This window comes from Rhinolophus ferrumequinum, chromosome 12 (assembly GCF_004115265.2).
Source record: "Rhinolophus ferrumequinum isolate MPI-CBG mRhiFer1 chromosome 12, mRhiFer1_v1.p, whole genome shotgun sequence".
In the NCBI taxonomy this organism is placed as follows: Eukaryota; Metazoa; Chordata; class Mammalia; order Chiroptera; family Rhinolophidae; genus Rhinolophus; species Rhinolophus ferrumequinum.
The window spans coordinates 25,050,380-25,075,706 of NC_046295.1; the positions used below are offsets into that span (position 1 = coordinate 25,050,380).

At 33.4% G+C, this 25,327-nt stretch overlaps 1 protein-coding gene across 18 annotated transcripts in view; it reads left to right on the plus strand.

Moving 5' to 3' along the window:
• The window catches only part of MPDZ (multiple PDZ domain crumbs cell polarity complex component), a 154,593-nt gene that overhangs the window by 32,859 nt on the left and 96,407 nt on the right, over positions 1–25,327 (plus strand). For 17 of the 18 annotated variants that reach the window (XM_033122846.1, XM_033122849.1, XM_033122857.1 and 14 more), the window contains exons 4-8: positions 18,318–18,527; positions 18,999–19,138; positions 19,780–19,993; positions 20,726–20,854; positions 22,444–22,653. In XM_033122846.1, the coding sequence (XP_032978737.1) occupies positions 18,318–18,527; positions 18,999–19,138; positions 19,780–19,993; positions 20,726–20,854; positions 22,444–22,653 (903 nt within the window). The remainder of the gene's footprint in view (positions 1–18,317; positions 18,528–18,998; positions 19,139–19,779; positions 19,994–20,725; positions 20,855–22,443; positions 22,654–25,327) is intronic. The other variant, XM_033122856.1, reaches the window with a different exon arrangement.

The window sequence follows — 25,327 nt, forward strand, 5'->3', positions numbered from 1 at the left end:
CCTGCAGGTATATATTTGTAAGACTGCTGAATCAAGTTCATGTCCAAGTGTTAAGGTAGGCTGCTTTTAATCAGTAATATCAGCAACTTTGATAATTTCTTACATTTACGAGTATATTTTTTAGGTTGATGGAAAGATGAGAATTTTGATAACTGAGCCTTTTACTGCTCTGTTTTGACTCTGGTAATCAGAAAGATACTGTTTTGTGCAATTCATGTCTCCAAGAGCAGAAATGCCTGTTTCATCAGTTTTATTTTATTATATAAATGATGAAAACATAATCCTTCCCTCTGTGGTTTCTAACTTGAGACTGAAATGAAGTTGACTCATCTGCAGGCTTGCGATCAGTGAAAGGGAAATGACTACTGTCTCTCAAGAAAGCCTCAGTTAAATTATGAGTTGGTGTCAGTACAGGGAGGGAGCCAGAAGGAAAGAAAATATGCCTTAACCCATTAAGAGGAATTATCTGAAAATGGAATGGAATTCTTCCTAGTGCTCGTTGCTTGTGAAAATGAAAAAAAAAGGTTTTTCTTACCCTAGAAATGGGTTTACTTTTATGGTACAGTGTTACAGCCAACTAATAGAAAGGTGTCTGTTTTTTGAGACTTTAATGTATATTATCTAGGAGAAGTTTAAATAGAAGGAGTGACTCTTATGTTTTTACATTTGCCATAAAGTTTATTTACTGTAAGAATTTCAAATACTTTATTTTTGGTACAATAACAGCTTTTAGATGTTTGTTCCTTTAACTAAAAGTTTGCAAATATAGAGCCTTTGAAAGGACTGAAATTCTTGTTTTATCCTGGGCAAGAAGCACTGTTCAAGCTTTTTATACAGTGCTGGATTAAAATGCAACACCATCTTGCTATTGGGTATGCATGTGTGTCTAAAACAGCAAATGGTGCTAATTGTATGGTGTTTTGTGACAAAGTTAAATGGTCTTTGGAGGGAAAAAATGTGAAATTTACTGGGTATAACCTAAATGAGTTTTTAACCCAAGAATTTAAGAGTAATTTACATTTGAAGCTATAGTAACAACAACAAAAATTACCTTTAAGAAGCCTTCATTTGCTCTGGACTTTGTTTCATTTTAACCAGCGCATCAGCTCTATAAGGTGGGTTTTATCCCTGTTTTGTCCAGTGAGGAAATTGGGGTTTACAGCGGTTACACAACAATCTGGACCACACAATTATTCAGTGATGGATTTTGAAGGATCTGAATCTGTCTAGTCCTGAAGCCAGTGCTTTTTACTTTTAATTTACACTATTTATAAACCCTTATTTCTCTAATATAAGGAACAGATAAGTTGAAAAAAAGTTAATAGCATTCCTAAAAAGAAATTAACTTAAATGAAATGTTTTGTAAACTGAGATTCTTTAAGATTTGTCATCTCCCTTACATTCTGCCCCAAATTTTAATCCGAGAGCCTTTAAAATAAAAACCAGAACTTTCGTTCTGATTTAATTTATAATTATGCCCAATTTTAAAGTAAATGAAGGTAATAGTATAATGGAGAGGCAATATGGCAAAGTAACATCATTCTTCGTGTGTTCATTTCCATATAGTTATACTGGTATGTAAAGTTTTATTTTTGTTTTTCTCTAACCAGACTGAACAGTGAATCAGTTTTGTCTGCTGGAAACGTGGGACTGATAGGAAAAACACTGCAAAAATTCTAACATGTCGTTAGTCTAAATTTTCATTTTCTGAATTATTTGTCATGGCGTTTAAAATAGATTAATTTAATTTTGATGGCTTCTCCCCTTTGATGTAGAAATTTCAGCATCCGTTGATAAGAATATTATTTTTGGTTAAGCTACATTCTTTCCATTTTTCCCCCTTGGAAGGTTTGCTAAGAAAGGACAGAAGTGTTGAGATTTAAATAAAGAAAAGACATTCTGCAAATACACGTCAACACACATGGCTAGACTGTGGTGTATGTGCTGCGCTCCACTTGCCATTTGTTCTTAACAAGCAGAAAAAGGAGTTTAGGAATTAATTGTGTTTCAGATCTGCTTGTAGTATATTCACGACTTTGGGGATAAAAATGCATGCCACATTCGTCTTTGACTACTTTATACCTAACGTGATACTTTATTCCAAGCTCAGTAAGTGATCACTTAATTAACGAATACATGAATATTTTTAAGTATCCAGAACTGTTGGACATTAATAATTTATATTTCCTTGTTAAAGAACTAATTTTTAGCATAAATAAATTAGCCAAATAACTGAAGTTCTTTGGGAGACCTGGAGCTTTTCTCTTAGTGACCATATTGAAAAGATGCTCCTCCTCCTCTCCTTCTGTCCTACCTTTTCTCCTCCTCCTCTCCTCCGCCTCCTCATTGCAGTTCACATGTATTACATTCTTACTGAGTGTCAGGAACTATTCTATGTAGTTACCTGTTTCATCACTACAACGATACTATAAAGTAGATAAATTATTTTCTTCATTTTACAGACGGGGAAATGCAGGCATGAAGTTACCCGGTAGCACTCATATTTAAAGGCAGGCAGGCTGACTCTAGACCCTCGGTCTTAATCATAGAGATCTGTCCTTCTCTATTTCACTGTCCTCATTAACAGTGTAATGAACATAATTTAAGGATTTCCTGGTGGTTTGAGGCATCATTTTGCTTATCTGACCTCAGATGCTGGCATTGTTCTCCAGTTTGCAGACAGACACGATCCAGACTTGGATTCTGGCACTGACATTTATTAGTAGATCTTAAGCAAGGGTTTATATCTTAAAATGAAAGTGTACATTATATATATACATACATGGATGTATATATATATATATGTATATACATATACATACGTACGTATATGTATACGTATACGTACATATACACACACACACACAAAAAAAAATATACATAAGTATGTAAATATCTTCACTGAGCCTCCTTTTTTCCTCCTTTAGTTGTAAAATGGGAACTGAATAACCTGGATCTAACAACTCTAAGGCATAAGCCCGATGCTTACCAAGCACTTAATATATATTACTTCTCTTCTTCTTGCATCTTCCTCCTGTTTGAAATTTAGTATTCTAAGGCAGCAGTTCTCAAACATTTTGGTCTCATTTTATTCTTTAATAATTACTAAAGATGACAGTGTGCTTTTGTTTATATGGTTTTATCCGTCAGTATTTATCAGGTTAGAAATTAAAATTGAGAAATATTTTAAATATTTATTAATACATTTAAAAATAGCAGAAATAAAGCCATGACATTTAAACACTGGAGAAGAGTGGTGCTGTTTATATTTTTGTGTATCTCTGTAATGTTGCTTAATAGAAAACAACTGGATTCTCATAGCTGCTTCTGCATTTGATCTGTATGGATTTGTTGTCTAATTGATGTATTTGGAGAAAATCTGGCCACACACAGATATTTAGCTGGGAAAGGTTGGAGTATAATTTAGATATTGTGGGTATCCATCTTTGATAGGGCACCGAAGTTCTTGGTAGTTTCTCAAATATCAGTTACAGTGTAGAATCTGAAATAAAATCAATGAACATTTTGTACTTTATTACAGTAAAATCTATCTATCTTGCTCTGAATTTTTTTTAACCTATGCATAATTTTGCATCACATTGGTCATCTGGAAAATTTGAAAAGTGGAAAAACTACATTTCACATTTCATTGTACAGTATAAAAAAATTACACTTGGTAATATTGCTTCCCATCGACAGAGTTTTAAATTATGGAAAGTTGTCAAGCTCAGCGTAGCAGATACAAGTTTTCCAAAATTCTAATTTTCACTTGAAAGCTCAAATTGGCAAGAATTATTGTCAGTTGTTTTCCTTGAAGTGACAGGCCTACTTTCTTTATTTTCAAGAAATTGTCTGCCATATACCCAAGTCTGTATAATCATTTTTTGATATTTAGTCAGTTTTTCAAGTAATATAATATGGTGCTCATGAGAAAAGTAGCTAGTTCAGCTTGCAACTCAAACAGTAGTGCTTTTCCGGTAGACAACAGTTCTATTACTTTATAAAGCATAAGTGCTTTAAAAAGACATACTATACACTCAAGGGTCAAGATTGACAAAATTAATAATTTTACTCCAGCAGGAAATTTTTAAATTGATTTTTTGGGTGGGGGATTAAACTACTGCTCTTGATAAGAGGAGCTGAAAAGACTTTGTTGTCTGTTTTTTCTTTCAGCCTACCATAGATACCCCACCCGCCAGTAACACTAATAAAAAATAAAGGTACTATCAAAGATCAAACAGTATGAAAAGAAACCATTGTTTTTGAAATTAGTGAAATCTAATTGGAAAGTCAGTGGAAACTCAAGAGATAGGTTAAAGAATCCTGTTAACATTTTACTTCTTTGTAGGGTCTAATTTTTTTTAATGGTAAACAAACATTTTTTATAAGAACACGTAATAAAGACAGTTTAAAACAAAACTGTGACTGTTTTAAGTTCAGGTTATTTTCCAATCCTTACCCAAGTGTTCATGTATCTCTTAGGAAATTGGTGTGTGTGTGGGGGGTGGGGGGGTCTTAATCTTTTCACGTAGACTATTTCAATATATTTTAGTGGAATTTAGACCTTTAAAAAAATTAGTTTGTGAAATACACATGGAGTACTTTTCATTTTGCTGTCTGAGCCCAACATTTTAGTGCAGTATGTATTGTAGATTGATTTTAATATCTTTTATGATGAAATTTGAAGAATGAATTAAATCTTTATAGATACAGCCTTGTGTGAAAACTAGAACATTATAAAATAGTATAACCTGCTGCATGACCTTTCACTGAAGTTGATGACATTGTATCAAAGCACAAAGTCTACAGTTTTGTACTTGATCTTATTTAATAAGCTATAGCCATCAGTATTGCTTTGGGTAGATTGTTGGTCATCCATATATATACCTCCTTTTTTAGAAGGATCTGAGTCTGTCTAATCCTGAAGCCAATGCTTTTTACTTTTAATTTACACTGTTTATAAACCCTTAGTTCTCTAATATAAGGAACAGATAAGTTGAAAAAAAAAGTTAATAGCATGCCTAAAGAATGCTCCTTAAATATTAAAAGAGAGAAGACAATCTTACTTACTCTTTAATTCATTTTCTCCTTTAGCCTTTAGGTATTCTTTAATACCTAAACTTCCATCTTGAGTTTCGTGGTTGATAGTTTATTTAGCATTGGGGGGAATTTTAAAACAAATATGCCAATAAAACTTTGCACTTGTGTGCACATAGGGGCAGGTGCAGAAAGTTTGCATTTTGATTACTCACAGTGACTCCTTAAACATTCTTGGGTTAAGGAATTATTTTCTAAATTAAATGTCTTTTTAAATTTATCAGCCAATGAGAATCAACAGCTACTTTAAAATATCTGGAAATTATAATGTATGTTCTAGGCCACTATCTGCATTGCTATTCAAGAATTCATAGCTATGAAAAGAAAGGTATTCTATCTCAGTAAGTGGGTGGACTAATCCTGTTGGAGTTATTTCACAGGGTATCTAACATATTAGTGATTATGGAAAGCATTTTAGCTTTTTAATTACTGTCCTTTTAGCCCAATGTCTTGAACATTTGAGGTGCCCAATAAATATGTTAATGAACAAAACGAACGTCTCATAGAAAATGTAATATTATGCTTATTCCATTTGAAAATGCCCCCCCCCCACCTGACCCCTTTATAACTTGATGCTCCATTTTGTATTTTGTTTAGTTCAGGAGCTGTGAGCTACTTTAGGTCCAAAATAGTCTCGTCACATTAAGCTAATCCCCTTTGAACATGCAACTCAATTTCTTTAATTAGCTTTAAAAATAAGGATCATTAAATCAGAGTGCCACCATCAATTACTGTGGAAGGGTTTGTCTGTTCAATAATGCATCAGAGTTGGGCTCTAATCAGTATTTCACTGAAAGATTTATGGACAAGGAGGCCTCCCTAGGTTCCAAACTTGAAATGCAGTTCTATTGTGTATAAAAAAATTTTCTTGTGATTGCTACCAGTTTAGGTGCTGTATTTCATTGAATAGTCTCAGCATCCTATCCATTTTTGCATTTCATATTTGGGATCAGTTCCAGAGAGTGTTTTACAGCATTTTTGTAAATTCACAAGAAAATAAGCACATTTCTTGCTCTGCAAGAACAGACAAGATGCGGGTTTAAAAAAAAAAAACAGTCTGCATTTCTATGAGATGCACCTGTTATGGCAAGTTCCCCAGAGTGCCTTATTTCTTATTTCTCATTATGTTAAGGAGTAACAAACAAACAAAAAATTGGGAAATTGAACTATCAATGTATGTTTATAAATTTCTTTAAAGTCTGTGAAACTGGGGTTGCAAAAGCAGTGGTCATTTTTCTTGCACAATTCAGTATAACATATTTTGGCTTTTAAATGATAGAAATATTATATCCATCAAAAGTCCATAAGCATTTGGATCATTTTGTTCTCATTTCTATACTATGCCTTTGGAATAAGTCAAAATAACAGGACCGCGAAACAGGTTTTGATACTCTATATAAAAATGTTTTAGGAAATTCAGTTTGATCCTAAGCAGTCATTTTTGTAGACAATTACATAATACTTCTGGAAAGATTGATGTCAGCCATTAAAATAGAGCTAATAATATTAACTTCTTTTTCAGTTAACCACCCAGAGGGATAGATGAAACATAAGAAGACAATATTTCAGTATTTTTGTAGCAGATTCAGTTAAGTGAATGTACATATTTGCAAGTATTTTATTTTGTTAAGGTTAAATGCACAGATCATATTTTTATGATCAGAATATTTAAGAGTAAAATATTTAAAAATACTCAAAATATTTTTGAGTATTTTTGGAATGTCATTAATTTTGCAGGATAGGTAGTATTTTTTTTGTTTGTTTCTTTTTTTAATTAAATTTTATTAGGGTGATAATTGTTAGTAAAGTTACATAGATTTCAGGTGTACAGTTCTGTAATACATCATCTATATATCACATTGTGTGTTCACCACCCAGAGTCAGTTCTTTTTCTTTTATTGAAAAAAATATAAAAAACAATTTATAATTTTGTTATCTCACAGTTATGTCAACCTAGTACCAGGGTGGGCCGAATTACTTTAGTGTAAAGGTATAAGATAACATAATGATTACTTTTTCTTCTTGCAATTTGGTGTGCAATTAAGAGATTACAAGTTTTAAAAATTTATAATCTTTGAAGAAGAAAAATCTAAATGTGGTACAGAGGATAAAACACATTTGCTGAGGATTCATCTTGACTTGAGCACTTGTTAAAGGATTTATTCTGTGAATGGACATTAGCTAGTTGAATCCTTATGAAGGCTGGGGAGGGTCATCCATCACAGTAATAGACTAAGCTTCATCTTTAGATACCCCGTTTCTATATTCTCCTTCATTTAAGGTGAACACCTGGTAATTCAACTTTAAATTCAGAGTGTCTGTCAGAGAAGGTTCAGATTGATGTATAGAGTCTGTTCCTACTACCTACTTGATTTAAAAGTAGTATGTTTTTCTATCATCCATTGGAGTGCCCTGGTTCTATGTTCTGATTATATCATTTATATTGCAGACTTCAAAAAGATTGAGAAATAACATAAAGGGCAAAATTACAAAGCTCAAAAATTTTTGACATATTGAATATACACATACAACTTTTCACCTAAATCAAGGCATAGAAATTTACCATTACTCCATAATATTTTCTGTGTCTTCTCAGTCAGTCCTAACCATCTACCCCAATTGAGGCATTATTCTTTTTTGTAGTCTATTTGAGATACAATTGATGAACAACATTGTAAGTTTAAGTTGTACATCATTATATTTAACACATGTATATTTTATGAAATGATTACCACAGTAAGGTCAGTTAACACATCCATCACCTTACATAATTACCTTTTTGTGTGTGTATGTGGTGAAAACATTTAAGATCTACTCTCTCAGCAGCTTTGAGAGTGTATAATACAGTGTTGTTAACTGTAGTCACCATGATGTACATTAGATGCCTAAAACTTACTCATCCTGTAACTAGAAGTTTGGACCCTTTGACCATCATCTCCCCATTGCCCCCACTCCCCCAGCCCCTGTCAACCACCAGTCTACTTTGTTTCTATGAGTTTTGTCTTTTTTAGATTTCACATATAAGTCAGATCATAACACTGTTCTTTTATCTCTTAGATAAGTATTTGAATTTTATATAAATGCAATCTGAGTGTACATATGCTTGTGCCTGGCTTATTTTCCTCACGTTATATCTGTGACATTCATTCATGTATGTAGCTGAAGTTCTTTTCCATTTTTCATTGTATGAATATACTAGAACATATTTGTCCTTTCTTTTGTTGATTGTAATTTTGTTTTTTCCAGTTTGGGGCTATTATTCAAAGAACTGCCATGCATGTGTCTTTTGATGTTCATTAGTATGCAATTTCTCTTGCCTATTTACTTAAGAGTAAAATTTCTGAGTCTTAAGTTATATATTCAGCATTTGTAGATCCTGTCAAGCTGTTTTTCCAAGTAGTTGTAGGTCTATACTTTCACTGTAATGTGTAAAAATTCTCATTGTTCCACATCATTGCTTATACTTGACACTACCAGTTTTAAACTTCTTTTTTCCCCGATTTTAGCCACTCTGGGGGTATATTGAGGTATCATATTGTTTTAATTTGCATTTTCCTGATAACTGATTATATTGAGTACCTTTTCATATGCTTATTCATCATTTGGATATCCTCCTTTGTGGAGTTCCTGTTTAATTATTTTGCCCATTTTTCTATTGCTTTGTCAGTCTTTTTCTTATTGGTTTACAAGAATTTTTCAAATGTATTCTGAATACAACTTCTTTGTTGGATAGTTGTATCACATCTGTTTCTGTCTGTATTTTGCCTTTTGATTTTCTTAATTGTATCCCTGGAAGACCAGAATTTTTTTGCTTTTGTTTTTAAAAATTGTAATAAAGTCCCATTTCTCAAACTTTTCTTCTATGGGAAGTCATTGATTATGCCAAGGATGTAGAGATTATGCCCTCAGAAGCTTGTTTTGCTTTCTTAATTTTGGCTATGGTGTGAGGTAAAGTATGTGTTTTCATGTGTATGTTTATAATTTTCCGTTTGACCCCAAACCATTTACTGAAAAGACCAAAATCCTTCTCTCCCTTACCTTGGCACTGTTATTTTAAATAAAGTGGTCATACATATGTTGGTGTGTTTCTAAACACTGTGTTGTATTCCAGTTTTTTTTTAACAAAACTATCATATTTTAAGTGGAATCTTTTTTAAAAAGTGTTAGTTTCTCGTTGGATTTTACTAGGGAATATAGTTATTTTGTATTGGTTATATCCACCAACATTACTGAATTCACTTATTAAAGCTAATACTTTATTTTTAGATTCATTTGGATTTTCACTGTATACAGTTATGTGTCTTCAAGTAATTACAGTTTTTATTTCTTCAGTTCTAGTCTTTCTACCTTTTATTTCTTTTTCGTGTCTTATTGTACTACCCACAACATTGAGTCTAGTAGAAGTAGTGATGTTGGACATCACAGTCTCATTCTCAACCTTGGGTTAAGAGCTTTCAGTATTTCCCTATTAAGTATACTTTATATCCACTACTTTTTTCTGCCATCTATTCAGCTAATCTTATGTTTTTCTTTTTTCTTTTTTTAATATGATAAATTAAACCTAAACAGTTTTCAAATGTTAATACAACCTTGCATTTCTGGAGTGCCCAACTTGGTTGTAATTATTATCTTCTTTATATATCTTTGGATTTAGTGTTTTGACATTCTTGTTCAGTATTTTTGTATCTATAATTTTTCCTGTCTTGTAATGCCCTTGTTAGGTTTTTGTGTCAAAGTTTTGCTGGTCTCAAAAAAAAAAAGTTGAGAACAGTTCTTTCTTGTCACTGAAAGAGTTTATAAAATTGATGTTATTATTTTTTTTAATATCTGGTAAAGTTTACCAGTGAAATCATCTATATCTGTTTTTATTTATGTGTGGTAAGATTTTTAATAATGGATTAGTTTCATTAGTAGGTACAAAAGTATTGGCATTTTGCTAAATTTGTTTTTTAAGATATATGTTTATTTTATATAAAATTTTCAAACTTTTGGGTATATGGTTCACTACTATATACCTTTAGAGTTTAGTTTCGTCCCTCTTTTCATTCCTAATATTGGAAATTTATACCTTTTTTCTTTGATTCACATTGCTGGAGCTTTATCAGTTTCATGAATCTTTCCTTCTTCCTAAAGACTAACTTTTGTTAAATTTGTTTATTATATGTCTTTTGTGTTGAATGTGTGTAACCTGTACTATTTTCTTTCTTTTTCGTGTTTGGTACACTGTTTTAGCTTTTTTATATAGATGCTTAGCTTCTATATAGATGCAATTTTTAATCTTTTCAGTGGTTTGAATATATTCATTTAAGTCTAGCCATTTCTAAGTATTGCTTTATGTGCATTCTACAATTTTTTTAAGTTGTATCTTCATTATTATTCAATTCAAAATGTTTTATTATTTTTTATTTCTTCTTTGACCTATGGTTTATTTAGAAATGCATTATTTAATTGACTTTTTTTTTAGTTTTCTTGTTATCTTCATGTTATTGATTTCTAGCTTAATTCTATAATCACAGAACATTAGCTGTATGATATCAGTTCCTTGGGATTTCATGACACTTGTTTTATGAATACCTATGGTCTATTTAGAGAAGTATTTCTTTTGTATTTGAAAAGAATGTGAATTGAGCAGTGGTTGCATGCACTCTTCTGTATTTGTCAATTAGATCAACTTTATTTAGAATGTTGTTCAGATCTTCTATATTCTTATTGATTTTTTTTTCAGTTCTGTCAGTTACTGAGAGATATATTATATTCTCTACTTTTGATGGTGGATTTACCCATTTCTCATTTAGATTCTGAGGTCTTTTTGCCCCACATGTTTTGAGGTTATATTTTTGGATTACTAAGATTGTTTTATGTTCTTACTTATATTGATCTTTTATCTCTATGAATTGTCTCTCTTTATCTCCAGTAATGCTTCTCGCCTTAAATCCACTTGTCTGATGTTAGTTTAGCTGTGCCAGACTTCTTCTGGTTAATGTATGTATAGTGTATCTTTTTTCCATCTTTCTACTTTAATCTTTTATTTATTTATTTTTTAAGTGGCCCATGTGGGGATCGAACTGGCAACCTTGGTGTTATTAACACCACGCTCTAACCAACTGAGCTAACTAGCCACCCCTATCGTTTTCTTTATCATTAATTCGTATCTTTGGTAAACAGCATATATTTGGATTTTATTTTGTTATACAATCTGACAATTTTAGTCTTTTACTTTGAGTAGTTAACCCCTTTACATTTAATGAAGTTAGTGGTACATTTTTATTGTAATTTATGATTTTTTGGGGTTTTTTTGGTCTTACTTATTTTTGTCTTCTTTTGTAGTAGTTCCTTTTTATTTCATCTTCCTCTATTACCATGTTATTTATTTAATTTTATTATTTTTTGTGGTTGCCCTAAAGATTACAGTAAGTATCTGTGACCTATTTGAGTCAACTTTTAAAAAATAGTTTTTATTTTGAATTATAGATTCACAGCAAGTTTTTATAGTATGCAGATGCTTTCCCAAATTCCTCCAGTGGCTACACCTTAATAATTATAGTAAAATATCAAAACCAGGAAACTAATATTGACATAATGCACATCAATTTTCTCAATTCATATCATTTTTTTGTTTGTATAGATTTGTGTAGCCACCACCACAGTCTAGGTACAGATCTATCCCATCACCAAAAATATCTCCCTTATGCTCCCCTTTTAATAGTCATACCCAGCCTCCTCCCCCACACCATCTCTATCCCCTGGCAACCATTTCCAACTCTATGATTTAATCATTTCAAGAATGTTATAAAAATATAATGTATATGACCTCTTGAGATTGTCTTTTTCATTAAACGTAATGCTCTTGCGATCCATCCCAGTTGTTGTATGTGTTAATATTTTGTTCGTTTTTATTGATGAATATTATTCCGTGGTATGGATGTACCTACTGAAGAACATTTTATTTGTTTCCAGTTTTTCATTCTTTAGATAAAGCTACTTTGAGCATGCTTTTGTGTGGACATAAGTTTTTCTTTTTTTACAGTGAATGATCAGGAGTGTAGTTGCTGTGTTGTATGGTAAATGCATGCTTAGTTTTTTTGGTTTGTTTGTTTGTTTTTTAGAAACTTGCAAACTTTTTCAGAGGGGCTCTACCATCTTACCCCAATACCAGCAATGCATGAGCAATCCATTTTCTCTGTATTCTCACCAGCATTTGATGTTGTCACTATTTTGTCTGTAGTCATTCTGGTAGATGTATGGTGATATTCTTTGTACTTTTAATTTGCATTTCTCTGATGGGTACTGATGCTGAACATCTTTTATGTTCTTATGTGCCGTCCATATACCCTCTTCAGTGAAATGTGTCTTTGTTCATTTTCTAATTGGATTTTTTTAAAACTTGAGTTTTGAGTTTTCTTTATATAGGCTAGGCATGATGAGTGCTTGGTCAGATATATGAATCCTTAATATATTTGGTTTTACTTTAATTAGTAGTTTTACTAGTTCATGAAAAATGCAAGGAGCTTAATACATTACAAGTCCATTTATCCTACTCCTGTTTTTGGTGTATTTACCATGTACTTTAATTTTACATATATTTAAACTCTATAACTTTTAGATTATTTATTGTTTTAAGCAATTTCTGTTGATTTATTCATATTTTTAAACCCTACTTTGTGCTCTTCAGTCTTTTCTGCGTTAGATAATTTCATCAGGGATCATTTTCTTTCTGTCTAAGAATTTAATTTACTTCAGTATTTCTTTTGTGCAAATATGACAACACTGTCTGTGTGTCTGTGTGTGGGCGGGGGACAGGAGCAGGAGGTGTTCTGAAAATGCTAGATTGTCAGATCTTTTTGTTTTTATTTTTAATTTTTAAACTCTGCCTTCTTTCATTGATCTGCTTGAGAACTCAGCCATCACTTTTATTTTTCTTTAGAGATAAGGTGCCTTTTGCTGTGGTGACTTAAAAACTTGCCTCTGTCTTGGCTTTCAGCTGCTTTACTATGATATGCTGTGGTGGTTAGCTTCTAAGACGGACACTAGTAATCCCTACCTTCTGTTCTTCATGCTCTTGTGAAATCTCTTCTTCATTGTGAACTGGGCTTATTGATTTGCTTCTAATTATGAATAGAGTATGGCAGAAGTGATGGATTCTTTTTGATACCTTTAAAGTTTATCTTTTTTTAATAACTCTTTATACAATTTTTTTAATACAAATGTTTTAATTGATCTCAGTGAAAGGGTTACTCTGATATAGCTATTCCCTCAGAGTGAACTTAATTGTATATAGAGCTAAAGATGATATTTGTTTTCTTGAGATGCTACTGTAAAAGAAGTTCTCCTAGCACATCTCCAAATAAGTAATTTGCTGGGTGAAAGAATATCTCCTGTAATGCATGCTGACTGATGCCCAGAACATTATTCAAATATTTTCTTGTTTGTGCTTTTGTAGTTCTCAACAGGTAAGTATACATTTATCAAAAAGTCATTTTAAAGCTATTTATGCCAATCATAATTATTTTTATAATTGCATGACTTTATTATGTAGTATGAAAATTTATGACACAAGATTTTTTTCTATGACAACTTATTTAAATTCTTTGGAAAGACTATGTAGGTGAATTGATAAAACACTTGTTGATAAATTGGCTGTGTTTCATCAAGCTTAAAACATTAAGGAAAAATTTCATAAACATCTAGATTTCTTTAATGAAATTGTTTCTCAAGTGTCTAAATTCTTGCTCCATCTTTAAGAGACCGAATTTGAGAATAATGACATATGTATTATATGAATATGGTTTATGCAAGAAAGAATGTGGAGGCTTCTTGTAATTAAGATGTTTGTGAGTAAATTATATACATGCCCTTTGTTATTTCCACCTTATCTGACCTTTTAGAGTAACTGAACCAATTACTAGTTCTGACTGCATCTTATAAGAGGGTTTCTCCTATACTTTGAAATCTGAGAGGATGTTTCATCCTGCTCATTCACAAAGAATTTGACCACTTTTTAATTAAATACTTTACGTAATCTTTAAAGTTATGTTTTAGGTATTAGAACTAATTAAAACACATTAATTAAGTTAATATGTTCATTTACTTAGAACATAAAAGACCTTTTTAGACCAAAATACTCAGCCAATAGTTAAACAGAGAACAGGTAACTATTTGGTGACTCTTGCTGTTGACTAGCAACTTCCATAAATTATACAGATCATTTATCTCTATGTAAAAATCACCAGATAGTCGTGTTTTCTTCTGTTTATTTAATATTCTGCAAGCCAAGATGGGGGTTAGGTATTTTTATTAAACATTTATACTTTGTCTGCTATGAACAAGCTTTTCAAGGCAAATAAGATTCATTCCTATTCCTCAGGAGACTATCGTCCAGGAAACCATTTTGGTAAAGTTATCGCAGAATCAGAAGGTGACTTTGTGCTTTTTCCTATAGATATAAATTTGCAATATAACAACAAGCCTTTTGTATAATGATGTAATTAAATTATAGTTTTTACATATGTGATCTCTTTAATCTTTGCATTTACATTTATGTAAGCCTCAAGGGCCAGGAGGAGACATGTGGAGTTGTGAGTATTGGTTAAAAACCTTAAACAAATTTGGAGAAGACAACTGATACTCAATACTTTGTACGATTCTCATAATATGCTACTTGTTCTTCTCCTATCACTTTGCCTTTGGAGTACCTTCACACCTTGTCTTACGTGATACCAGAGCTTATACTTCACCAGTTAACTTCATATAGTTAGACTCTCTGTTCTTAGAATGCAGTTTGTTCATTATGGCTTACCATAGCAGAAGTCCAAATAATTTTTTCTATGCAAATATACCATAGGCATTAGGTCCTGGTGTGTGGGATCCTTAGCCTGTCACAAATTTTATTATGCCATCTGCTTCAACCTGAGCAGTGTATCTTCTTCTGGCAGACTTTACTGAAGTTGCCATAGCTCAGGATAAAACAGGGAGGGAGGGAGGGAGGGAGGGAGGGAGGGAGGGAGGGAGGGAGGGAGGGAGGGAGGGAGGGAGGGAGGGAGGGAGGGAGGGAGGAGGGAGGGAGGGAGGGAGGGAGGGAGGGAGGGAGGGAGGGAGGGAGGGAGGGAGGGAGGGAGGGAGGGAGGGAGGGAGGGAGGGAGGGAGGGAGGGAGGGAGGGAGGGAGGGAGGAGGGAGGGAGGGAGGGAGGGAGGGAGGGAGGGAGGGAGGGAGGGAGGGAGGGAGGGAGGGAAAATCAGGTTTGGCATAAGAAGTTTGCTTTTGGAAAAAAAAATAATTGATCATGCCTGCTGTAGATTTTAAAATAAGCATTTGAAAGGATTTCCAAAAGTCTCTTCTAAATACATTGATCTCTTTTTTATCTGTGGTTGTAGATAGCCATTGTAATGGTGAATTATTGGTGACTTTGGTAAATTACGACGTTTTCTGTTTTATTTTTAAGAACAGATAGCATACTCTTAAGCACAGATTGGTGGTGGTTTGTGAAATATTTTGGTTCTGTCAATGGAAGCTCTTTACCTAATGTCTTATTTCCAGAAATGACATCTCAAATAACTGTTGCTATGCGTCTAATACAAAGACTATAGGAACACCATGATTTAAAAAAAAAAAAAAAAAAAAAGTCTAGGTCACAGTCTACTTACTAGGTATGTAACTTTGTATAAATTTTTTCATCTGTAAAATGGAAATAACGCTATTTGGATGGTTTTTGGGGAGGTTATATCAGAGTAGGTACTTAAAAATGGATAAATATTTACGTATTGTGTAAATATATGTTGAATGCCAACTCTGCAAGGCATTCTTCTAGAGAATGAGAATATAATAGAGAATAAAATAGTCAAATTCCTCCACTGGAGAATTCTCCATTTTAGTCTGTCTCCATAACTGGGAGGAAAGCTCCATGACAGCAGGGTACATGCCCGGTGATAATGGGCACCATGAAGAGCAACAGGGCAGGGTCAGCTCATGGAGCAAAGTGGTGCGATTCTGTCTTCGATAGGGTTGTCAGGGACGGGTTCTCTGAGGTGACACTGAGCACACTTGAATGAAAGAAATAAGTATGTAGATCCTTGCGAGAAAGACATACCTGTCTGGTAGAGGGGACAGCTTGGCAATTCCAGGAATGGTGAGGTGGTCAGTATAGCTGGAGCTATGTGGGTGAAGCACAGAGTGCTAGGAGGTGAGTGCAGAGAGTGTTCCAGAAACATCAGTGATGTAACCGTTCTGCTCAGTAATTATAGATGAAAAGTTACATTCCAGACACGCTATAGACATATGAAATTAGGATTGACTTCATTATCAATTATTTAGCTTTAACTTGGAGCTCTTTGTAACAGATACACACAAGTAATTACAGAATATTTTTCCAAAATTGAATTATCTTTTTTGTTGTTATGTATTTATATCATACCTGGAGTTAGCCACACTGTGAGGTTCGAGGGCACAGTCCTCCACACTGGCCCCTCTGCCCCAGACTTTTGACATCAACAGCAAAGGAGTTAAGCTCCAAATACAGTTAGAGGGAAGAATTCACACAAGACCACCCTTGTGTCTGAACCAACTGCAAGTTCAGGAGGTTTCCAAAACCACCCTCAGGTTCAGTAGTTCACTAGAAGTACCGACAGATCATGGTTATGGTCTATTATAGGGAAAGGGCACAGGTCAAACATAGTCAAAGGAAGAGATGCATAGCGTAGAGTCTGAGAGGATTTCAAATCAAAGCTTTTATTTTCCTTAGGAAGTGTCCCCTTCCCAAACTCGATTGTGACAATATTCAGCAAGCTCACCTGAGCTTTGTGTTCAGATTTTATGGGGACATCATTTCATAGGCATGATTGATGGATTGATTGATTTGCCATGTGGTTTAACAGAGTCTCAGAGTTTGAGCTGATGTCATGTGGCCTTGTGGCCCACTGTGAATAACAGAAACTCCCATCATCTGGGAAATACCAAGTATTTAGAAGTTACTTCCTACGAGCCGGTGACAAAGGCCACATCTCTCTTCAGGAAAGACTGAATTCCTTACTATATACATTGTTATAAAAATTCAAGCAATATAGAAAGTAAATGGCTCCCTGCAGTCCCATTTCTCTGAAACAACTAGTGTTATATTGGTTGTTTGGTGTATCTTGTTTTGGATGTTTAATACATATATAAACATCTTTTTTTGAAAGTACGTTGAATCATATGATACATACCAAAGGTCTGACAGTTAAGTTCGTGAACTCACCTAGAAAAAGTGCTACATACCTCATGGCTGATGATCACTTCGGTCACCTTCCAAGTACTCCCCTTGGGAAGCTATGCACCAACACCAGCACCTAGTCCATCCTTCAAAGCAATTTTGAAACTCCTTCTGGAATGGCCATCAGAGCTGTTGTCATAATCCGCTTGATGTCCTGAATGTCATCCAAATATCTTCCTTTCCATATTTCCTTTATCTTTGGGTAAAGAAAGAAGTCATTGGGGTCCAGATCAGGTGATTAGAGAGGGTGTTCCAATACAGTTATTTGTTTACTGGCTAAAAACTCCCTCACAGACAGTGCTGTGTGAGTTGGTGCGTTGTCGTGATGCAAGAGCCATGAATTGTTGGCAAAAAATTCAGGTCGTCTAACAACAAGTTCATGAACTTAATTGTCAAACGTCATCTTGTTCAATAACCTGTTTCCCCAAAAACAAGACCTAGCCAGACAATCAGCTCTAATGCGTCTTTTGGAGCAAAAATTAATGTAAGACCCAGTCTTATTTTACAGTAATATAAGACCAGGTTTTTATAATATAATGTAATGTAATATATAATATAATTAATATAATATAATACCAGGTCTGATATTAATTTTTGCTCCAAAAGACACATTAAAGCTGATTGTCTGGCTGCATCTTATTTTCAGGGAAACACGGTAGCCTTTTTCACTTAAAAGTGTCTGTATGGATGTATATGTTTTTGCATGTGTTTTAAACTTGAACACTGGAGGTAATTAGTTTAATTTTTTTTCCCCATCTAATAAATAGTAGTAGTTCATTGAACATCCTTGTACACAAGATTTAATGTAGTATTCTGATTTTCTCCTTGAAATAAGTTTCTTGAAATAGAATTGCTGAATCAATGAGTATGGACAATTTGAAATTTCATATGTACTTCATTATTACCCCTCTTGGGATGTTTTCTATGAAATAGTTTATGGAATATCAAAATTGTTAATAATCTCCATATTACTCTTAGGTAAACACTGCAACTTCGGCAATTTCAAATGTCGAATTTGCCCATGTTCCGCATGTCAGCTCAGCCATAATACCTAATCTGCAAAATGAATTGTTTTTGTCATCCTCAAATAATGGGAATCTGGAAGCACTTACAGCTTCAAGTACTGCACATATCAATGGGAAACCTGCTTGTGATGAATTTGATCAACTGATCAAAAATATGGCCAAAGTAAGAACATTTTTTTCCTGTTAATTATGATAGAACATATAATATCTTAAGATTGTAATCAAGTCCTGGATAATTTGAAGAATATTTACACAATTACATAATGTATGTTAAATGTGTACACTAAGTATGTAATTTATTAAATATAGTGTTAAAATATGTTCTTATTTATTAAGGTATTTATAACATCTGAAAAAATTGGAATAAATAAGAAGTAGATTTTGTGTAAGATTGGATGGTTCAGAAATTTTTTCTATTCCATTTTTTTTTAAATTACCACATGTTAAGCTGAGTGTGATAGTTTATGTTCCAGGAAAAATTCTTCAGGATAAATTCTAGGTGATGAGGGATAAAGGTTATCTTAGAAAAAAATAATTAAATATCTGTTTTTAACAAAGTAATGCTACTAATAAGATGATTGTTATGTGCAGTCATTGGCTTTTAATTTTATTTCTTGCTTTGTTTCCTGAACAGGGTCGCCATGTAGAAGTTTTTGAGCTTCTCAAACCACCATGTGGAGGCCTCGGGTTCAGTGTTGTGGGACTACGGAGTGAAAACCGGGGAGAACTGGGAATATTTGTGCAGGAGATTCAGGAGGGCAGTGTGGCTCACAGGTGAGACTGTCACAGTGTCTTCTTTGTTTTTGTTACTACATTCAGGAGCAGTTGATCACCTTGGGAGAATGTAGAGAAACAAAAATGAACAAAAAGCAACAAAAAACTGAATGTAATGATATTAACCAGTTTTTATATATTGTTAACATTGCTATGATAAAAAGTAAGTCCTTTCGATAGGAGAGTAACTTTTAAATATCGTCATAACTTAATCACTTGTAAGAAAAGAAAAATTTGAGGACATTATTCTCATTGTTATTAAATGAGCTGTCTTTGATTAATTTTAAAATTACTATCTAGAAAACAATACATGTGACACATGATTATTTGAGCTATATTTTATTAATATACTCAAAACAAGAGTAGATATATGCATCTTTGCCTTCATTTGTAGGAGATAGGAGCATCCAATATATAATGTATAGGTTTCCTGAGCAGCTGAAAAGAGGAGGGCTTTTAAGCGGGGAGGGTTGTTTAGTGGTAGATCAACTGGAGCCAAAACATGTATTTTTAAAAGTAGGAGTGCTGGAACGTAAAAGTGTGGACATGAAAAAAAAAAATAACCTGAAAATATGTGCCTAAAAACCTGTCATTTTCTTGAGAGCTGTCAGATATCTTTTACCCTTTTTCATTCTTGATAGAGATGGAAGATTGCAGGAAACCGATCAGATCCTTGCTATCAATGGACAGGCACTTGATCAGACAATTACACATCAACAGGCCATCAGCATCCTGCAGAAAGCCAAGGATAATGTGCAGCTAGTTGTTGCCCGAGGCTCACTGCCTCAGCTCATCAGCCCCGTAGTTTCCCGTTCCCCATCTGCGGCCAGTACCATTTCAGCTCACTCTAATCCGGTGAGTACAGGAGATTTTCACAAGGAACAGAACATATTTTTCTAGTTCTTTTTGATAGTTTCCAATTCCTTGGGTTCTTTGTACTTCTTGAGTTTTTTTGCCTTTTTATCCTTTTATCTCTTCTCTCCCTAGCCCAGAATATTTGTTATTTAATTATGATTAAGTTTCTGGCTTCTAAAACAACTTTTATTTTCTTATGTGTAGTTTTTTTTATTTGACAGCATTCCTCAAATGGAGAAAAAAAATTAGCTGTTTAATGAAGTTGACTGTCTGTAGACAGATATAATCTTGTTTCTGCTTTGTAAATTGTAGCATTATATTGTCACAGTTAGCTGTTGGGTGGGTGACTTTAAGAAGTCATCTAGTTTGTAGATTCTGCAGGATTTTGCAGAAGACATTCTTAATAGGTAACAGTTTTTTTACCTTATCCTTTTCTTTTTTAAAAACAAAGTTCTACGAAGGATCTTGCAAATCAGTGCCCATCTTTACCTGGTTAAATGTGGTCACTCTAATGATGTATTGATAATTTCAAGAATGATTATATCAATAGCAGTAACAATCGGTTGAAAGGGAAGTGTACTAAGTAAAAGGGACATTCTTCATGCTCATTATTATGTCCGACTCAATTATTTAATACTACTCATGAAATAATATTCACAAAAATCTCAACTGGAATGAAAATTTTAGTTTTTCCTAAGTTTTTTCAAATTTATATAGGAGCTTTATTTTCAGGTTCACTGGCAACATGTGGAAACTATTGAATTGGTGAATGATGGATCTGGTCTGGGATTTGGCATTGTAGGGGGAAAAGCAACTGGTGTGATAGTAAAAACCATTCTGTCTGGAGGAGTGGCTGATCAGGTAAGCTACTCCAACAGGGTTTTCATGCTGTGTTATCAAATAACATGGCTTCATCTTTTATGTTATCTGTCAGAAAGGAGAAACTTGGGCCTTAGATAATGTTGAAGAAACTGAGTTAGACTCTTCTGTTTTGCTGGGTTATCTCGAAAATGTTTTCTTAGACCTAGGGAGAAATACCTTTGAAAGGGGACATTGATCTTAAGTTACGTGATAGACAATAATCTTAAGACTCTAGGACCACAGACTAAAGCCCAGGTTATGGTTGTGGTCATTGTAGAAATAGCAATCCTTTATTTTGTGATCATTCATCATATTTATAAACCTAGTCAGCTGTTTTATAGCCACAAGATATTATTGAAAAAAGAATACTTCATTATAGTGGGAAAAAAACAAGATTCATCTTGTCCCTTTAGTGATGGGTCACTGGTGTCATCTTTGTATATGAAGCACTGCCTATTTTTATCACTTAGAGTTGTTCTTTAAAGCATTGTCATTTATGCTGTGTGACATTGTTGGAATATATGTAAGAAAATTGTAAAGTTACTTGTTATGATTTATATTTTAATTTGACAAGTTCTAGTGTAAGTATCTTTTGCCTTGATCATAACATTTTGTTTATAAAACTCTTTGTTTTTGCATGTGTATTTGAACTTACTTAGGAGTCAGGTTCATCAAATATTTGTCATATCCATAAATGAAAGGCATATTTATTGACAATCTTATCTGTAGATGTATTGACAGTATCCAAATTTTCTTTTAAATATTAGTATCTAGCAGTATGCAATTTCCCCTCATTGACAGGCTTGTGATAAATAAGTGTTATCCTCAGTATAGAGCTGCGCTGTCCAAAACTATGGGAACTTGCCCTTTTAAATTCAAATTTAAATTAATTAAAATTAAATAAAAGGACAAATTCAGTTCCTTGGTTGGACTAGCCACACTTCAAGTGCTCTGTCGCCGCGTGTTGCTTGTAGCTGCCTTGTAGCTGCCTTGCAGTTGCCATATTGGACAATGCAGACCACTTGCATTATTGCATAAAATTCTGCTGGCTGCTGTTTGTATGGAGGCTTATAAGACTGCTTTTCACTCCTCTTGTCTATCTGAATTTTCATCTTGCAAGGATTTCATCTATAAATGAGCTCCTTAGGGATATTTATCATTGAAATGGTAAGGCAGAAAATTGTGGTATTAATTCAATGCTTTCTTATGGCTCATTCCATATTTTGAATAATATATATTTTCCTAGTAACGTACTTCATCTTTACTTAGTGGCATTTTCTCCTTTTTCTATCCCTCAAAAAATTCACAAAAATGCTACATATTTTCTTTCGTTTAGTGGGTAGAAATCAAATTGAAAAGCTCACATCAACTATTAATTTAAGGAATATTTGTGAATTTCAGTGACTTCTGTCACATTGAATGGTATCAGGATGCTTCAAAAGACAGTTAAAATCACAACCACGTGCTTAATGTCCCATAATTGGTAATTCCTATCATTGCTTTTTTTTAAATTCCCTTTCTCTCATTTAGGATTTCTCTGATGAAGTTAATAATAATAAAGCCTGATAAATCAATTTCTTTTTATTCAGCATGGACGATTATGCAGTGGAGACCACATTCTAAAGATTGGTGATACAGATCTAGCCGGAATGAGCAGTGAGCAAGTAGCACAAGTCCTCAGGCAATGTGGAAATAGAGTTAAATTGATGATTGCAAGAGGTGCCATAGAAGAACCAACAGCACCCACCTCTTTGGGCATCACCCTTTCCTCATCCCCTTCTTCTACGCCAGAGGCGCGGGTAAGTGGGTAAAAGCAGTTAAGTGGGGAAGTCGTAGACAATAGCACTTAAATGATAGGATGTTTATTTAGAAACTAGATTAATATTTATATATTAGTGCAAAGATTAAAACAGTATTCAAATGTAGAGATGTTTCAGCACTAATAACATGTTATTAATTAGGAATAATATATAGCAGATGAAAAATAGATTCCTTAAAGAATTCTAGGTGACTATTTTACATTTTTCCCTAAGCAGTAGGTTTAGGAGGATAATGTTTTGAAGTATGGAAAATTTTTAAAGAATTATTTGCTACCAGTACTTAAAATGTTTAATTCTTTCTCGTATTTAGAAGGCCCTCTGTAAGGCTGTAAGTTCTAATCATTCCCTTTCAACAACTTTCTTTTTAGTGTCTTTTTTCTTTTTTTTGAGGGGGGTGTTGAATAAAGCTTACTAAATCCTTTCAATATTAGTGTTTTAAGGTATGTGATAGAACTGTTATCAGATTTGTAATGAGAAATGACTATTCTTGACCCAGTTACATAATTGTTTAAACAAAAGTTATGCTTTTGGAGTTGTAACAAAAGCTTTATTCATAGGCATAGCATTCCATCTTTTTTTTTTTTAACTTGATGTGAAAAAAGCTAGAAATTTTCAAAATCCTTATAATGTGGTGGTATTCTCAAATAGTTCAGGTCACAAGATGACTACAGTAGATAAAATATCAACAAAATAATTTTATTCAGAAATCCCTTAAATATTTAAGAAGAGAATCATACTCAATTTGTAGATAAGCTTTATAGCAAATTAGTCCTACATTCCTTTCTTATAGCTCTAAAAACATCTATATGATTTTTTTCTATTAAAGCTTTTTCTAACCAGTTGCTTCAAATTCTTTTTTTTAATATCCAAACCTCCTCCACAAGTCCTTTGAAACCTTATTACAACACTTGAAATTTCCATGATTCTGTTGTTTTTAGGGTTGAGTTTGGTTGCTATTTTTTGCAGAGAGAAAGAAGTAAAGAAAGAAAGCTTGTTTATGAAAGTGTTTAAATGGCATTCTTTTGTGGTAAACAAAACATTTTATTCAGCAATATATAAATGAATGCAATACTGAAAAACACTTGATGTAATTGAAAGCTTAGAAAAATATCTATTCTGTGCATATCGTCATTTCTGAAGCTTGTGCCCCTTTTAAAACCATTCGATAGTCAAATTGCCACCCTCTAAAATAGCACCCGCATAAGTCTTATTAAAAATAGAAAACACATTTGTTTCAATTGAAGCAGATTTCATCCTGTCATTTTCTTGCAATTATCTAAACTTTAAACTTTTGCTAAGTTTGCACAGATAATTACGTGCAGTAAAAAAAAATAAATGAAACTTGACTATAAAATTATATCTCATTTAGGTAATCTGTCAGTGAGATACAGAGTTTGCTTAAAGAAAATCAGAAAACATTACCAACTAGCCCCAACCTGCATGTCCTTTTTGAACCCATATTTTATTGTATTTTATTGTAAGCTTCGTAGGGTTCTCTATGGCATGTGCTGACGTCGCACTGGTACGTAATGTCAGTAGGTTATTGATGACTTATTGTACTAGTCCACTGATGCTTAATTCAGGAGCCTTGCCCTTCGGTCCCATATATATACGTGTGTGTATATATATATATATATATGCATATATATATGTGTGTATATATATGTGTATATATATACACATATACACACACACACATATACATATACACATATACACACACACACACATATATATGTAAAATTACTAACAATTCTATGTTAGAGAAACCTGCTTTCAGCTATCAATTGTGGGAATAAAGGAAAGCATAACAGAAAGGCATACTTTCCTTATAAAGAGCTTTTAAATTAAAGTCTGAATTTGCAAAACAAATACAGGGACACTTATAAATAGCTCTTTGGTGCATTTCACTGATTTTTAAAATAATCCTCAGTCTGTTAATAATATATCTGAAGAGTAGGTTTTACTCATATTCATGGTGTTAGAATGAACTTTATCAGCTTAAGATAGTAATAGCAGCTTCATGTGCTGAGTGGACACTATGGACCTTAACATTCTATTAGGGATTTCCCACACTGTGTAGCATTTAAGAGCAGAGGATCTGCAACCAGCCTATCTGCATTTGAATTCTGCTCTACTGGAGTGCTGGCTGTTTGTCCTTGGAAAAGTTTATGTTCCTCAGTTTCCCCAGAGAAAAACTGGCAGTGATTATATCTCCTCATAGCCTTGTTCTAAGGAGTAAATAAATTAAGACATTCTGAGTGCCTGTTACGTAGAAACAGCTGGGTAAATGTTCGCTGGACTTGTTGATAATCTTATTCTTGATCGACAGTTGAACAAAGCGATGCTTAGAAAAATTTAGTGGCAAAGCTAGATTTGAACTTACTGATGTGAATTCAAAACATGAGTTCTTTCAACTGTAACACCTCCTAGCTCCTTCAAAAATGAAGTCGAGCCATCTCTGAAAAGAGAATTTGTCAATAAGAAATTATTTGATTTTGTAAATTTTGTATGTAAACAATAGTGCATTTCTCTAATGAGGTATTCAGCTTTACTGCTGACGTTCCTTTTGAGTGAAAATGTGATGCTTAGTCCATGTACTCAAGACTGAAGGAGTAAGCGCTACTATAATCCTCTAGGGAGTTCTCTGACA